Source organism: Candida dubliniensis, chromosome 1 (assembly GCF_000026945.1).
Source record: "Candida dubliniensis CD36 chromosome 1, complete sequence".
In the NCBI taxonomy this organism is placed as follows: domain Eukaryota; kingdom Fungi; phylum Ascomycota; class Pichiomycetes; order Serinales; family Debaryomycetaceae; genus Candida; species Candida dubliniensis.
In genome coordinates, this window is record NC_012860.1 from 696,068 (window position 1) to 711,414 (window position 15,347).

General features: G+C 36.3%; 9 protein-coding genes across 9 annotated transcripts; 5 read left to right on the forward strand and 4 right to left on the reverse strand. All coding sequences in view use genetic code 12, as the record gives it.

Annotated features, from left to right (window-relative positions):
- Window positions 1-442: 442 nt before the first annotated feature.
- CD36_03020 (14-3-3 protein, minor isoform, putative) lies at window positions 443-1,240 on the reverse strand (the record flags this gene model as incomplete). Its single annotated transcript, XM_002416929.1, has 1 exon — window positions 443-1,240. One exon carries the CDS (start codon window positions 1,238-1,240, stop codon window positions 443-445), a length of 798 nt encoding a protein of 265 aa, XP_002416974.1.
- Window positions 1,241-2,718: 1,478 nt separating this feature from the next.
- Window positions 2,719-4,413, reverse strand: CD36_03030 (ribosomal export complex protein, putative; the record flags this gene model as incomplete). Its single annotated transcript, XM_002416930.1, has 1 exon — window positions 2,719-4,413. The coding sequence occupies one exon, from the start codon at window positions 4,411-4,413 to the stop codon at window positions 2,719-2,721; it is 1,695 nt and encodes a 564-aa protein (XP_002416975.1).
- Window positions 4,414-5,095: 682 nt separating this feature from the next.
- On the forward strand, window positions 5,096-5,521 carry CD36_03040 (conserved hypothetical protein; the record flags this gene model as incomplete). Its single annotated transcript, XM_002416931.1, has 1 exon — window positions 5,096-5,521. The coding sequence occupies one exon, from the start codon at window positions 5,096-5,098 to the stop codon at window positions 5,519-5,521; it is 426 nt and encodes a 141-aa protein (XP_002416976.1).
- Window positions 5,522-5,554: 33 nt separating this feature from the next.
- On the reverse strand, window positions 5,555-6,778 carry CD36_03050 (histone-methyltransferase COMPASS (Complex proteins associated with SET1) component SPP1 homologue, putative; the record flags this gene model as incomplete). The annotated part of the gene is made up of 1 exon (XM_002416932.1): window positions 5,555-6,778. The coding sequence occupies one exon, from the start codon at window positions 6,776-6,778 to the stop codon at window positions 5,555-5,557; it is 1,224 nt and encodes a 407-aa protein (XP_002416977.1).
- A 197-nt stretch (window positions 6,779-6,975) lies between these two features.
- On the forward strand, window positions 6,976-9,009 carry CD36_03060 (DNA-dependent ATPase (MGS1), putative; the record flags this gene model as incomplete). The annotated part of the gene is made up of 1 exon (XM_002416933.1): window positions 6,976-9,009. The coding sequence occupies one exon, from the start codon at window positions 6,976-6,978 to the stop codon at window positions 9,007-9,009; it is 2,034 nt and encodes a 677-aa protein (XP_002416978.1).
- A 158-nt stretch (window positions 9,010-9,167) lies between these two features.
- On the forward strand, window positions 9,168-10,380 carry CD36_03070 (conserved hypothetical protein; the record flags this gene model as incomplete). The annotated part of the gene is made up of 2 exons (XM_002416934.1): window positions 9,168-9,194; window positions 9,277-10,380. 2 exons carry the CDS (start codon window positions 9,168-9,170, stop codon window positions 10,378-10,380), a joined length of 1,131 nt encoding a protein of 376 aa, XP_002416979.1.
- Window positions 10,381-10,643: 263 nt separating this feature from the next.
- Window positions 10,644-11,576, forward strand: CD36_03080 (mitochondrial 37S ribosomal protein RSM24; the record flags this gene model as incomplete). The annotated part of the gene is made up of 1 exon (XM_002416935.1): window positions 10,644-11,576. One exon carries the CDS (start codon window positions 10,644-10,646, stop codon window positions 11,574-11,576), a length of 933 nt encoding a protein of 310 aa, XP_002416980.1.
- Window positions 11,577-11,848: 272 nt separating this feature from the next.
- On the forward strand, window positions 11,849-13,732 carry CD36_03090 (transcriptional adaptor, component of histone acetyltransferase complexs, the ADA complex, the SAGA complex, and the SLIK complex 3, putative; the record flags this gene model as incomplete). Its single annotated transcript, XM_002416936.1, has 1 exon — window positions 11,849-13,732. The coding sequence occupies one exon, from the start codon at window positions 11,849-11,851 to the stop codon at window positions 13,730-13,732; it is 1,884 nt and encodes a 627-aa protein (XP_002416981.1).
- Window positions 13,733-13,853: 121 nt separating this feature from the next.
- Window positions 13,854-15,257, reverse strand: CD36_03100 (mitochondrial processing peptidase beta subunit, mitochondrial precursor, putative; the record flags this gene model as incomplete). Its single annotated transcript, XM_002416937.1, has 1 exon — window positions 13,854-15,257. The coding sequence occupies one exon, from the start codon at window positions 15,255-15,257 to the stop codon at window positions 13,854-13,856; it is 1,404 nt and encodes a 467-aa protein (XP_002416982.1).
- Between the last annotated feature and the right edge of the window lie 90 nt (window positions 15,258-15,347).

Here is a 15,347-nt window from a genome sequence, read left to right on the forward strand (position 1 = left end):
GCTGGGACAGCCCCATTCATAGAATACCAAAGAAGATTATGAATTTTGATATTCCCTAATAATTCAAAGTTAGTTTCTTTCTTCCCGGAAACAGAAAATTCCTAACCACACGTAAATATATACAGACTTTTCTTATGTGTACATATATTTTGCAACAACCAAAAGTAGAAATCCAATGTCAATTGTATGTGTCATATTTCTTTCAATTACACTCTTAACTTCTCAATTTTCATCACAGATCTTTATTTCGACAGTTGCCACTGCTGGCAAATCAATTTATATTTACTTGTCTCAAGTACAACTCTTTAAGCAAACTTGAACTAAATCACGCAAGAGTAACGAACACGGTATAGAACAATCAATAATAGGAACTTAAATGAATACAATACAATAAACAAAATTAAATTCACACAAGAAATATAACTAAAACTTTACATACAATCTATTCTTGATCAGCCTTACCTTCTGTTGCTTGAGCAGCTGGAGCTTGACTGGATTGTTGTTGTTGTTCTTCAGTGGCAGCTGGGGCTTCAGATAAATCGGTCCATAAAGTCAAGTTATCTCTCAATAATTGCATAATCAAAGTTGAATCTTTGTATGAATCTTCAGATAAGGTTTCTAAATCAGCAACAGCATCGTCGAAAGCTTGTTTAGCTAAATGACAAGCTCTATCTGGCGAGTTCAAAATTTCATAGTAGAAGACAGAGAAGTTCAATGCTAAACCTAATCTGATTGGATGGGTTGGTGGCAACTCAGTCACAGCAACGTCAGAAGCAGCCTTATAAGCCTCTAATGATAAGTCGGCAGCCTCTTTACGTTTTTCAGCAATAGCAAATTCAGCCAAGTATCTGTGGTAATCACCTTTCATCTTGTAGTAAAATACCTTTGATTCACCAGTTTGGGCAGATGTAATTAAATGATCGCTCAATACAGAAAGAATATCTTCACAAATTTTAGACAATTCAGCCTCAATCTTGGCACGGTAATCTCTGATCAAAGCAACTTGGCTCTCATTTCCTTTGGCTTCTTCTTTTTGTTCGATAGATGAAACAATTCTCCAAGAAGCACGACGAGCACCAATGACATTTTTGTAAGCAACAGATAACAAATTACGTTCTTCAACAGATAATTCTTGGCCAGAGGAAGCAACGGCTTTCATGTTTTCAACCATTTCTTCATAACGTTCTGCTTGTTCGGCTAATTTAGCAAGGTAAACGGAATCTTCACGGGAGGCTGGCATTATAATTTTTGTTCTTTTTTTTTTCGATGAGTAATACTGGTATTTAGATGTTTTTGACTGTAACTTGAGATGTATTTCTTCAGATAAAACTAAATTCAATTTGTTAGTATTCTTTGCCACATTTTTAAAGTGTGTAAGTTAGCTTGAGAATTGATATCTCCAATTGACTATTTCAAAAATAAACAAAAGAAAATAAAAGAATCGGCTCTCTAATTTAAGATCCCACATACTTGCAATTGAGACAATAGAAGGTTCACAAATCAACCAATTTCAATCCAATAAAAAACGAAATAAAAATGTGAACCGAAAAAAAAATAACCTTGTAAATTATATACAAAAATTCCAAAGCTGAAGTTCTTGTAACGAAGTATTATTTTTTTTCTTTTTGTTTGCCTCAGTCAGCCGACGAAATGTTAGTGGGTCGTGTGAAATGGTCCGAAAAAAACTGACAACACAAACTATAAACAACATTTGCTCTCTCACGCTTTTTCTTGACCATAAAAAAAAAGACTGGCAAGAGAATTATACTCAACCTCACAGAAGCTGGGTGTATATCCTCCCCCATTTGAGCAAATCAATCAATCCATTTTTTTTTTGGGTCAGAAGTTCTCATGATATGAAATTGAACTATTATTGATCAGTCTGCTAATTGTGTAGGTCGTTCATTATTTTCTCTTCATTAACCACGTAAAAAAGTAGTATAAAACCAAGGGGAAAGATAAATGTGATTGACTAAGCAATGTCCATAATGAATCTTTATTTGAAATAAAACAAAATAATTCCCCTTTTCAATGCAATCAATTCATTCAAAAACTAACTTACAAGATGATGATGCCCTTAACATACCTATGTGATAATGGATTTCTTTGAATAATCTAAAGGAGTAAGAAAACGAAAACTAAATAGAAAAGAAAAAGAAAAATAAAAATAAAAAAAAAAAGAGAGAGTGAGTAGTTTATGATTCGAAATGTTGGACAACGAGAACAACAAAAGAGAGAGAGAGAGAGAAAAAAAACCTCTTCTTTTCTTCCAATCAATAATGTCTCTTTTTTTTTTGTCACTGTAACCTTTTTCCTTGACTGCGACTTTTTTTTTTTTTTGTTTGGGGGAGCTTTTTTCTTGTTTTCTTTAGTTTTCATGAGGATTAAATGTCTCCTGACTGTATAGAGACTAGACGTGTCCCGTGGTTCAATTTTATGCTAAACTTACAACCTTTGGATCAGACCAGACACATTAATATAGAGTATATATGTATTCATCTAGTTCATCTAGAGTAAGTGAAGCAAATTTTCAATACTTTGTAGTGATACGAAAGAGTAGAGAGGGTACGCATAAAAAAAAGCAATTTAATAGTTTGATTCTTCAGGATTCCGTCACTGTCTTACCCTACTACCAAAAATACACAAATACTTCAATTTAGAAAGGCTCTATTCGAAGTTGACGATAGATAAGAATTCTTGACAGATGTTCTATTGTATCTAATCTATTTGCATAGATTCTACAGACATGTTAGTTTGCTGCACCTTGTAAGGAACCACCTCCTTGATTTTTATACCAAATCTCTTATCTTTACTTAGTTGCACCAATTGACCAATAGTCTCATTTAATGGGCCTGGCAATTTATATTGAGAATGCACCCAGTTAGACTTGGCAGTAGATTCACCGCCAGTCAATCTAATCAATTCTTGGTTGTTTTCATTAATTGCAACAGTAGTTGACTCTCTTACATTGTTGATACTTGTTCCAGTCTTCAATAAAGACTTTAATTTCAAAGAAGACACGCCCAAATTCGGTAAGGGAATCTCCATTCCTGGTAACACTGGCTTAGTAGCATCAATACCATGTTTTCCAGTTGGGTTGGCACTTAATAAGATTTCTTTTAATGGAATGAACTTGGTGGTTTGGATTGGTTTTGGTTGGATTAAATGACGATTGGATAATTCAGCTGCACCCAATCGGTTAGATTTCATGTCCTCACTAATAGCAGCAATTTGCTGTTTAATTTCCTCTTCTGAACTTTCTGTGTTTACAGGGAAGTTTTTACTGGCATAATCCAATTTGAAAGGATAAACTGAAAATTGTCTGTCAATTTCACCTAATAACTTTCTGGATGTCTTTAATTTTAATTGATGAGTAACGGCAAAATCACGAATAAATATAGAACTCTTGGCATTGAAGTCTTGTTTATTATTCTTACCAGTAAAATGATCGATTTCTTCTGTGGTGACAATACCAATTTCATCAATATCTGATAATCCAGCCATACGAATATCAATTTGATACACTTCACCTGGCACTATAATAAAATCATCGGTTGGAATGGCACTGGAGTTGTTGGTTTGAACTGGTTTATTGGAGTCCAGTAAAATCACATCTGTAGAACTATTAGTTGATTGTTTCAACAAACGGGCTTCTTGATGTGATTCATCCCAAACCACACCTTTGAAATCACGCTCGGCGACAATGCCTTCAGCTTGACCTGCTAAAAATCTTCTGACTCTTCTTATTTTGGAGCCCGGAACAACAACACAATTGAATGAATCAGCAATTGCATCAACTAATTCACGAATTTGCGAACCAGCTACGGTGTTGTTTGCGTTTCTCAAGTTAGCTGGCAACTTTTCTGGGGACAATGAGCATCCAAGCAATACAACTACTGATTCAGTTGCAAGATGACAAGCACATAATGCATCAGCATTACTTCCCAATAATGGACCCTCTGGTTTTGCATCTGCCGATGGCGGATAAATAACCAAAGTATGACTGACTTGAGAAGTATAACCATCAATGTGAACACCCAAACTTATAGTTACGACGTCACCTTGGTTCAAGAAAAATTCACGATCATCATCAATTTCGGGTGAAAACCCATTGAGTAATTGATTAACATTTATTGTTGTAGGGTGAGCAACACCTTTTTCATTGACTTTATTGACATATTGACGGGATAACAATTTTAATAAAAATGAATCTGTTAATAAACATAACTGCTGGATAGTCAACTTTGGTGATGTTTGTAAATGATAGGAGTTGTTTATCAATGATGTGATATAGGCTAAGGCCGTTTGGGTTATTTGACCAGCAACCCTGTATTTTTCAACAACAGGCTCATCTAAAATGTTCTTTTGTTTTAATAAAATGTCAGCATCTTCTTGACGAACGGCAAGCTGCATTGTCTCCAAGTATTATTAGTGTTATTTGATTTGGTAAAGAAAGAGAAATGCTTTATTTAAAGAAATTTAGTTCTATAATTTTTTTTTCTTGACCTAAACTCATCGCACATTGCAGGAAGACTGAAAAAAAAAAAAAAAAACCTTTCGAACAAAAAGTAGAACTCTCAACAATCTCTTGTAGCTGCAAAAGACAGCAGATAACCAAAAACTATATCTAAATACATACTATAATCCAGTGAGATCAGCAACAAAATATGACATTGACTTACCGTATTTTGCGTTCTGCAAACACTTGCACTTGAATACTTAATTATGATTTTATAATGCTACAGAACCCAGTTCTACATTTCTTATAAAACTTTTCTTTTCAAACAAATCAATTCACAAGATAATAACTAAAAAAGTCTCTCAGAGGTTATAATTTGAACAATTCAATGCCAATTTTCTTTTATGTCGTAGTTCATCCTAACCAAGCAGTATTCATTAAAGCAACATTCTCTGAATTGGTAATGTACTGCATGTAAGAGAGGAATTTCATTGCTTAGCTAATACAAGCTCTTTTTCAATCGTTAAGTTAAGTTTTTCCTTTGCTCTAGCAATCCTTGACCCTCCTTCTTTCTACATCAAACAACTTTCCCTCGTCCTAGTTTTCCAAAACAGTAAAGTTCAATTACCATTAACCATGTCCTGGGATCAAACTAAATTTACATTGAGTCCAAAAAGTAAGGGATGTTACCTTATTACTGATGACGTTATCAGGAGTGTTCCTCAAATTAAGGATTATGAAATTGGCATCTTGAATTTATTCTTACAACATACGAGTGCTGCCTTATCAATTAATGAAAACTGGGATCCTGACGTGAGAACAGATTTAGACAAGTCTTTGGATAGAATTGCTCCAGAAGGAGATTTTTATTTGCACGATGCTGAGGGACCAGATGATTCTGTTCTGCATATCAAAAGTAGTACTATAGGTGTCAGCTTGTCTATCCCTATAACCAATGGCAGATTAAGTCTTGGCCAGTGGCAAGGAATCTACCTCTGTGAATTTAGAAGGTACAGACATAGCAGAACCATTGTTGCCACAATTAATGGGAAAAAGAAATAAAAAAATATACGTGCATTCACATAGTCTCCAAATTTAGGATTCATATACACTGATAGAATAGTTTTTTAGTATCATTTCTTTTTGTTCCATCGTCTCCTCGAGCTTGCTCTGTAATTGTTCTAAGTTTCGGACAGCTTCATCGTAGTATAAATTCCACCAACCACTATGACGAACACATTTCTTCTTGTCCTTTATACACAAATCGTTCATGAACCAATCAAGATCTTCCTCCTTACATTCGTCATTCTCAAAAACTCGGCATTTAATAACCTTCAACAAGTCATCAAAGATAGTGCCAGAATCAGTGACCAGTTGTACAATTAGTTGTTCGCCTTTATCACAAAAGCAGATGTCTATCTTTTTCTTACCCCTAGCACCCTTCTTCTTTTTAGAGGTTTGCTTGTCCAGAACCAGGTCTTCATATACAATATTAGTGAGTTTATCATTCAAATGTTTTATGTTTTCCTTAGTATTAACTAATGCTTTCAACGCTTGTTCTTGTTTACCTATCTGTTCTGACAACGTACTCAATTTTGCATGCACCTTTTGTAAATCTGTTTTCACAGTCTCTGGAAATTCATCTAGAGCAGAGTCATCATTTTTATAGTTCTTAACTACCTCCAACTCTGGGAAGCTTGATCCCATTTTCTGTAGTTTGTCAAAGTTGCCTGATACATAATCCAAAACATCTTTTATAACACGTGCATCCAATTTCTGCAAAGAGGGACCATCAGTAGAGTTTATCGTTGATTCTAACAACAGCAGTTTCATAAATTCTAATCCATGCTCTTTCGAACAATATTTGGACCTCTCCGCTATAGGCTGATAGCAGGATGTTATGCGACATTTTCTTTTCCATTGGGTATTACCTTCGCCCTTCCATTCACAGAATTTGCAAAAATATTTGGCTATTAAGTTGGAGTATTTTTCATTTATTTTCATACACTTGAAATGAAACCATTCTTCACATCCATCGCAAGCAACCATCATTTCACCCAAGTCAGGACGTCTGCATACACAAAACAATTCTTCACTATTAAGATCATATTTAGGTGCATTCATGAACTTCTTGTATTGTCGGGCGATTTCCTCGTTGGATTCCTCCGTAGTAGAGGGTGACGAACCTGTATCATGCTTGACCCTTTTTGACGGTATTGCTGGTGATGGTTTATTTCTTTTCAAATGACTCTTGATGTCCATCAGATTATCTGATACTTCTTCTTTCAGTTTATCGTATTGGGTAGTATTGAGATCCATAGTATTATTAACGGAGATGAAAAGTTAGGCAAACAAATTGTAGTCCACACTGTTTTTTTATCATAAATCTTTTTTTTTTTTTTTTTTTTTTTTTTTAGCCAGAATCGCGTCTGATATTATTTTTTATCCCTTCTATACCTTTTCCTCCTTTATGAAAAATACCAAGTAACCTAACTATTTGTTATCCTAGGCGATGAATGATGACTCAAGCTAAAGAAGAACAGTGTCCAATATGTAGCAAATTATTTGCTGTATCACAACTTTACGAACACGTGAATTCATGTTTAGACAACCAAGAAAGTAAAGCATCACCCAGTAGAGAGACATCAGAAGAGACGAACGGGAAAGCAGAAACACCGGTACCGAAGAAGCGAAACGCACTCAGTGCTTTAGGATTGAAAGCAGATACGTCCTCACTGTCACAAAAAAAGTTGAAGAAAAGTGACGCCAAAAAGCCAAGCTTGACAAGTAAACTCATTGAGCAGAAACGATTGCAAGCTGAAATCAGAAGAAGAGATAAGGAGATTCCATTGGAAGAACAATTCAAAGCCATAGCAGAGGATGCTATGACGCAACTTAGAACTCAAGAAAAACCACTCGCAAATGGCATTGAGGAAACAAAACTGCAGAAGGAATCAAAATTCTTAAAAAAGGCAAAAGAGATTAATGAACTAAAACGACAAGCATCTATTCCTCTAGCTCATAGGCTTCGGCCAAAATCTTTAGATGATTTTTTTGGTCAAGAGAAATTAGTGGGGAAAAATGGTGCCTTGAGGAATATTATTCAAGCTGACATAATTCCTTCGTTTTTGCTTTGGGGAGTTCCAGGAATTGGGAAAACTTCGTTAGCCAGAATAATTGCTAAAACAACCAGTTGCAAGTTTGTTGAATTGTCAGGTATTGATAGTAATGCAAAAAGATTGAAGGAAGTTTTCGTTCAAGCAGAGAATCATAAAAACTTGAGTGGACAAAGAACGATTTTGTTTCTTGATGAAATACACCGATTCAACAAGGCAGTGCAGGATTTACTATTACCCGTCATCGAGAAGGGGACATTGACCGTAATTGGAGCCACGACAGAAAATCCATCATTTAATTTGAACAATGCATTGTTGTCAAGGATGCACACGTTTGTCATGGAACCATTGAACGTCGATTCGTTAATCAAGATTTTAACAAGAGCTCTTTTTGAAGTCAATAGAGTACGGAAAAATTTATACGGGCTACATTATATTTCACTACAAAAGGATGCATATCATTACATTGCTGAGTTGTGTATGGGAGACTCACGTGTTGCATTAAATATACTTGAAACTATAAATGCCTATTTATCAGCTGAAAAATTCAAAAATACTGATAGTACGGACGACGAGCAGACAAAGAAACAGGGTGTTATCAAAGTCTCGGCTGATCTCTTGAAACCATTGATGAAGTCCAGAGATTTCCATCAGTTTTATGACCGAAATGGCGATTCTCATTACGATATAATAAGTGCGTTCCATAAATCAGTTCGTGGTTCAGACCCAAATGCAGCAATGTTCTATTTAGTGAAGATGCTATCTGGAGGAGAAGATCCGTTGTTCATAATGAGAAGAATGATCGTGATTGCAAGCGAGGATATAGGACTTCGCGATAGTTCTTGTTTGCCATTTGTTATTGCTGCAAAAGAAGCTTTGGAATTTGTAGGTATGCCCGAAGGAGAGATCATTTTAGCCCATTGTGCCAACAAGCTAGCATTGGCCCCAAAGTCTACAAAGTCATATCGTGCTTTAAGAACCGCTCAAAGTATAATTAAAGAAAACCCGGATTTAACAAAACTACCTGTTCCTTTACACTTACGGAATGCCCCGACTAAATTAATGAAAGATCTTGGTTATGGAGACAAGTACAAGTACAATCCACAATATGAGAACGGTAAAGTTCATCAAGGATATTTCCCTGACGGAATGGACCCATTAAAGTTATTGGAGGATACCCATTTAGGCAAAGAAAGAGATCTTTCAGTGTCAGATGACCAATATGAGAGTGCAAAATTAGCAGTAGAGGATTATGAGAAATTCAAGAAGTCTTACAGGAAGCAATTCTTCAATGGTCATGCCACTGATTTTGAAGATAGCGATGAAAATGATAGTAGTCATAATGGAGAGTACGCTGATAATTTTGAAAAATCTTTTGATGAGAATCTAGCACCCGAACTTCAAAAGGAGTATTATGGCGACGATATATCATAATAAGAATGATAGGTCCATAGTTCTGTTTATACTAATAGAGGAAATGATATACGGTAACGGCCCTTTTTTTTGCACTGATTTCTCTGCGTAATATATTTATGCATTTTTAGCCACACCCCCTTTTTTTGGTTGGAAAATCCATATGAACACAAATAAACATGTGTGGCCGTTTTGCTCTAGGATTGGTATGTACCATCTTGTACTTAAATTACCAGCAACAAGCTTACTGACTGTCTTCTCTCGCATTTTGCTTTTTTTTTTAACTAGGCTTTGAACGAATTGCCTAAGGAATTCGGTCGAACAGTTTTACGTGACCAGGCAAACGAAATTCAACAAGAAAGGGACACGAATGATGGAAATCATAGCTACAGTATCCGTGGCTCGGAGGATGACATGAAATTTCAATTGAATGTGGCAAAAGTGACTGATTGGTATCCATCATACAATATTGCACCAACCAATTCAGCATTGATAATATACATGATGGATTCTGGTACACAATTCAATGCCAAATATATTTTAGAGCCTCTGAAATTTGGAATTGTACCGGCTTGGGCAAAGCCTTCGGATTCGACCCCTGTTGGCAAAGGGACCGGCAAGGAAGGCAGTAAATATTCTCGAGAGCTAGGGAGAATTCAGGCCAAGTATTTCAATTGCAGACGTGAGTCATTGAAACAAGCAAAGTCACTTTGGAATTCATGCAAGAACAATAGGTGTGTGATTCCGATACAGGGTTATTTCGAATGGATGAAAACAAACTCTGACAAAATCCCATATTTTGTTCATTCTAAAACAGTTCCATTGTGCTTTTTAGCGGGATTCTACTCGCATAATTACAATTATACCGAGAATCAAAATGTCAGCGGTGAATATTTATCAACATTTACAGTCATCACTGTTCCGGCGGTAAAAGAAGATGCTAATGACATGTCTTGGCTACACAACAGGAAGCCGATGCTAATTGCGGCAGGGACGAAGGCGTGGTATGACTGGTTAAATCCTAAGATACCTTGGAACGAGAAATTGGTTGAAACAGTTTTGAACTCGACCACAAACGAAGCATACGCTGATATTGAAGTGTATCAGGTTACAAAGGAGGTTGGTAACTCAAGTAATGATGGCGAGAATATGATCAAAAAGATAAATTCCAAAAAACAGTCTTCCCTTAGTCATTTTTTAGGTTCTCAAAAAGGGAAACGTAAAGCTAAACCAACTTCACACTTCAGTCCAGTCAAACCAGAAACAGAGGTAAAACAGGAGTTCGAAGAAGAAGGAGTCCCAAAGAAGAGGGTCAAGTCAGAGCCTTTGAGTTCACCAAAGAAAAGGAAGAAAGTTCCTGGTGATTTGTTCGAAGTGAAAAAAGAAGTTTGAAAGCCAAAGTATCTTTTCTCTTCTAGTTAATACAGTGATTACCACTGTTAGCACTTATGCCACCTATGATAAATGTCTTTAGTATCAAATGTATTTTTACTTATTTAATGAAGAAAAACAAAAAGTAGTGTAAGACTTCACAAATCTTGGCCAATAGGGTATCAAACACTAGAAAAAAAAATTTTTTTTTGTATGTTTTAGGAGTTAGTTAGCTCTGTTTGTCAGATTTCATCATACCAAGGAAAGAAGATTCGTAAAGAACGATGAGCATCTACTCAAGATCCGTCTCACTAATCAGGTGTTACTCCTCATCCCAGGCAGCAACGAAGAAACCCTTCCAAGGTCCACTATTTCTTAATCCACATGCTTGGAAAGGATTGCCAGCCGACCAGGTGTTTGAATTACATAAAATCAGAAAGGAATATATGGGAGATGCATACAATCCAACCGATGAAGAGAGAACAGCAATATTGTCAACAATATCATCATTGGTTCCCAATAAACCTCCCTTAGATTATGCTTTTGAAATTGAGCATTTCAAGGAAAGGTTAATGAATAACACTCCTATGCAAGATAGAGGAAAACCTCAAAAGTTGAGCAATCAATATGTGGTCAATTCTGGTGCAGTTCCTCATCAAAGAAGAAGAATAGAACAATTAACGAGAAAAATTGCTTATGAAGCTCCATTATTGGCAAAATATAGACAACCATACACACCACGACCAAGAACAGAGGCACCAATCAGATTGACTTACAATTCCGATTTTACAGATGATACTTCAAGCCCACATAATAGAAGGGTCACTTTAAAAGTGAGTTTACGTGATTTGAACTTGGACCCAAAGCAACAACATAAGTTTAAAGTATTGGCAGGAGACAAGTTTAATTATGACGAAAACACATTCCAGTTGAAAAGTGAAAGATATCCAGAAGCTGCACAAAATGTGAATTGGTTGGTTGACACTTTTAATAAGCTACTCACAGAAGCCAAAGATTTATCCAAGGATGACTACAGTGATATACCATTGTCAAAGAGTCATATGAAAATCTTGGTAAAGAAAGCTGCACCATCCTTTCCAGAACATTGGAAGAAGCCAGAGGATGCACCAATTAAAAGACACGAAATTGTAAAGAAATTAGTTGCTACTACTGAGAGAGCAAAGGATAACGAATATATCAAAAAGATTTCTCCGTAATTCACTTTTTTTGGAAATGTAAATAGTTTTGTCTATGTAAATATATACAATTGATGAAAGATAATAATTGCAGAAATGAACGTCTTGAAAAAGCGGAATTAATGTCGCGTAGGGCAATCAAGATTGTATGTGTGTGTGCGCTTGACTGGAGTAATATAATATAAGCAACAACAAAAACAACAACATCAAAAAAAAAAAAAAAAAGAAACTGAAAAATGAAAGACTAATCCAAGAGACACCCAACAAGGAACAAAGAAATCAAGAATACAACCATGACTGATGCTCACTCTGTGTCTACCACTTTAGACGATATCATCAATGAATTAAAGTTGACCTATGACTCCTCTGTTGGACTACTTGATGGCGATTCTATTCGAACCATACCAAATATCAACACATTAACTAATTTGAATAAATTGTTGAAAAACTTATGGAACCAGTTAGACGAGGTGGAATCAATAGACAATGACGTGTTAAAAAAAATACGAGCTATTAAGGAGAGTGAAAGTAAGAAAGATTCAAAGACCTCCGAAAACGATAAGAAACGTAAAAATGAAGAATTGACACCACCAAACCATGGTGACGAAGACGAAATGCCCATGAGCGCAACAAAGAAACGCAAAATTATTGCAGCCGCAAAAGAGGCTGATGACAAAGAAGAAAAGGATCTAGTATCTGAAGCTGATGAAAAAGGTGAAGATGAAATTGATGAAAAAGAAGAAAAAGAAAATCTCAATTCTAAAGACGACCCCATACCACCTGTACAAACAGGAAATTTTACGCAAGACAACGACACCAGGTTAAAGAATCCAAAATCAGAGTACGTGGAACCGCAGACACTATCTGCATCGGCGATTGCAGAGCTTGGATTGTTTTCGGAAGAAAACAATGGTTTGGAAACTCAAGGCAGAGAATATTTGAAAAAGAAATATGGAGTTGCCTCATATCCAGAAAAAGACTTGCAGGATTTGTTACCTGGTGAAATACCAAATATTGACTTTTCTAAAAATAAGCCACCAAGCAACCAGGTGCAGTTCACTACTTTCCAATCCTATATTGAATCATATTTTAGACCTTATCTGACAGAAGATATAAAGTTTCTCAAAGAACGAAACGTGGTACCTCCTGGGTTTGAAAAACAAGGGTATGATGCAGATGTTACACCATTCATAATACCGAAGTTAGGTAAGTTTTATGCGGATGTTTGGTCGGAAGAGGATTCTACCCTCGGTTCGAAATTGAATTCGCCTGCGTTTCAGCAGCCATCGTCTGATTCATATAAACCTAAGGGGTCTATTGAAGGGTTGACTGATGAAGCATTATTTACAGAAAATATTTCTTGTGGTCCTCTTTCTAATAGATTGTTGTCTGCTATTTTGAGTAACCGAGAAGGCGGATTAAGTGATGATGAAGATGCACCAGCCCATGATTCCAAGTCAGAAACGAAAGAGGCAAGCAAATCATCATTGACTGAGGAAGAAGTTGCCACACAATTAAATAGTGAGGAAGATTATAAGTTATCAACAGAGCAAAACGATTTTCAGACAATTGAAGAGAGGCTTAAACGAGAACTAAAATATATTGGAATATTCATGAATTTGCCGACTACTGGAGAACCCAAACCTAAAGCAAAACAGGTAAATGGGAGAGCCTCTAAAAAAATATCGGCAAGCATTATTGATAACGATGAATGGATCAAAAATAAGGAGGATGATGAGGTTTGTGCAGAAATTAGAAAGTTACAAATGGAGTTGAAAGAAGTGGTAAGCAGAAATAGAGCCAATAGAAAAAAATTGATTCCTTTGGTTGAAGAACATATCGCGTACCAAGAGTATTGCGCAATACTCGAAGATCTTGATAAACAAGTAGACCTGGCTTATATGAAGAGACTTAAAGGTAGAGGTAAAAAGAAGAGACTGGACGTGGTAACACCGCAACAACAGGCACTTAACAGTGGGTTGAGAGCATTATTAGAAAAGAGACGAAGATGGATAGATAACATTGGAAAATTATTTCCTGTCGCAGAAAAAATGAAGCGTGTTCCCGACAAGTCCATATTGATACGTGAAGGTGCTGTAGAGTCAGAGCAAGTTGACGATGATAATAACGAAAGCACCTCTCCTGCAGTGGATATGCTAACGCAGAAATCACTATAAAGAAGGATGTACCTGTGTGTCTGTATATATATGTATGTATACAGAGTATATCTACGTATATATTCAAGTACGCATATTAGTTTTTAGTGAGTAATTTTTATTTATGTACAAGATTCACAAACTAAAAGAACATTCCATTGCTGATATCTTTGTGTGAAGGTAAGGTTTTCACATTCCCCACTGCAGCCAAAGCTATTGGTTTACCTTTCAATCTATAATTGGCCCAATTGACAATATCATCTTTCGATATCGATTCCACTCTCGAGAAAACTTCCTCTGGTGATAAACGATAACCTGTATTTACAACCTGTCTGCCAATGTCTTCAGCAATAGCACTGGAATCATCCAATGCCAAAAGTAATGAGGCTTTTAACTGTGATTTTGATCTTTCTACTTCTTCGTCAGTTATGTCTCCTCTACTCAACCTACCCCATTCTTTTTGAATTGCATCAACAAGTAATTTTAGATTTGCATTTTTGTCAGCAGTAAAATAAACCCCTAACAACCCAGTATCTGCGTAAGATGTCGTATAAGCCATATATGAATTTGCAATTGGAGTTTTTTCTGGTCCTCCAGTGGCAGCAGTGACAGCTAATGGCGATGGTGAGTTGGATCCGATACCAACTGATCTATCCCATGTTCCCACAATTCCGTTTGCGACGGAAGCAACAAAAAAATCTGGAGCTGACCAACTGACACCTTCAACTGCCAAGGCTACATGTGTGGTAGGCATCGAATCATCTTGAATTCTGATTTCGTCACCATAAAACAATGGTAAAGTGCCGCCGCTTTGATTAAAAGGTTCCTCCGACTTTACAATGTTTCCAAAATACTTTTCGCCTAATTTTACTAGCCCTTCGTGATCAACACAACCAACACCAACAAGAGCCATTCTATCACCTTTATAGTTTGTTGTAATATAATCCACTAAATCCTGTCTGTTGATGGTTTTGATCATTTCCCTTGGACCCAATATAGTTCTCCCCAAGTCTTGGTTTTTAAATGCAACAGCGTGTAAATGATCAAATACTACTTCATCGTACATTTTGTCAACTTCGTCACTTTCCTGCAAAATAACGTGTCTTTCGTTGTCTATTGCTCTGTTTTCCAATTTCGATTTCGTCAACAAGTCGCTCAAGATATCAACATTTTGTTTTATGTCGGTGGCAAGGCATCTGGTGTAATAAACCGTATTCTCTCTGGATGTATATGCATTGATTTGACTTCCAATGTTTTCAATTTCTAATTCTAGAGCTGCTTGTGGTCTTGTTTTTGTTCCCTTGAAAGCCAAGTGCTCTAAAAAGTGGGCTGTCCCACTGCTTTTGGGGTTATCTGCTCTAGATCCAGCATTTATCCAAACACCTACTGTCGCTGTTCTGGTACCTGGCATTGATTCACTAGCAACAGTTAACCCATTAGGTAAAATGGATGTCTGATAGGTCGGAGATGGCGCAGCAGCTGTGTTGAAACCACGACATTTTATACCACTGTTGTATTTCTTCAATGCACTAAGTCTTCTCAACATAATTTTGAATTTTTGTTGGTTAATCCAAAGGAAAGAAAGTAGCACTCGATGTGAGTGATAGATGATTAATAAGAAACGTCAGATCTAGAT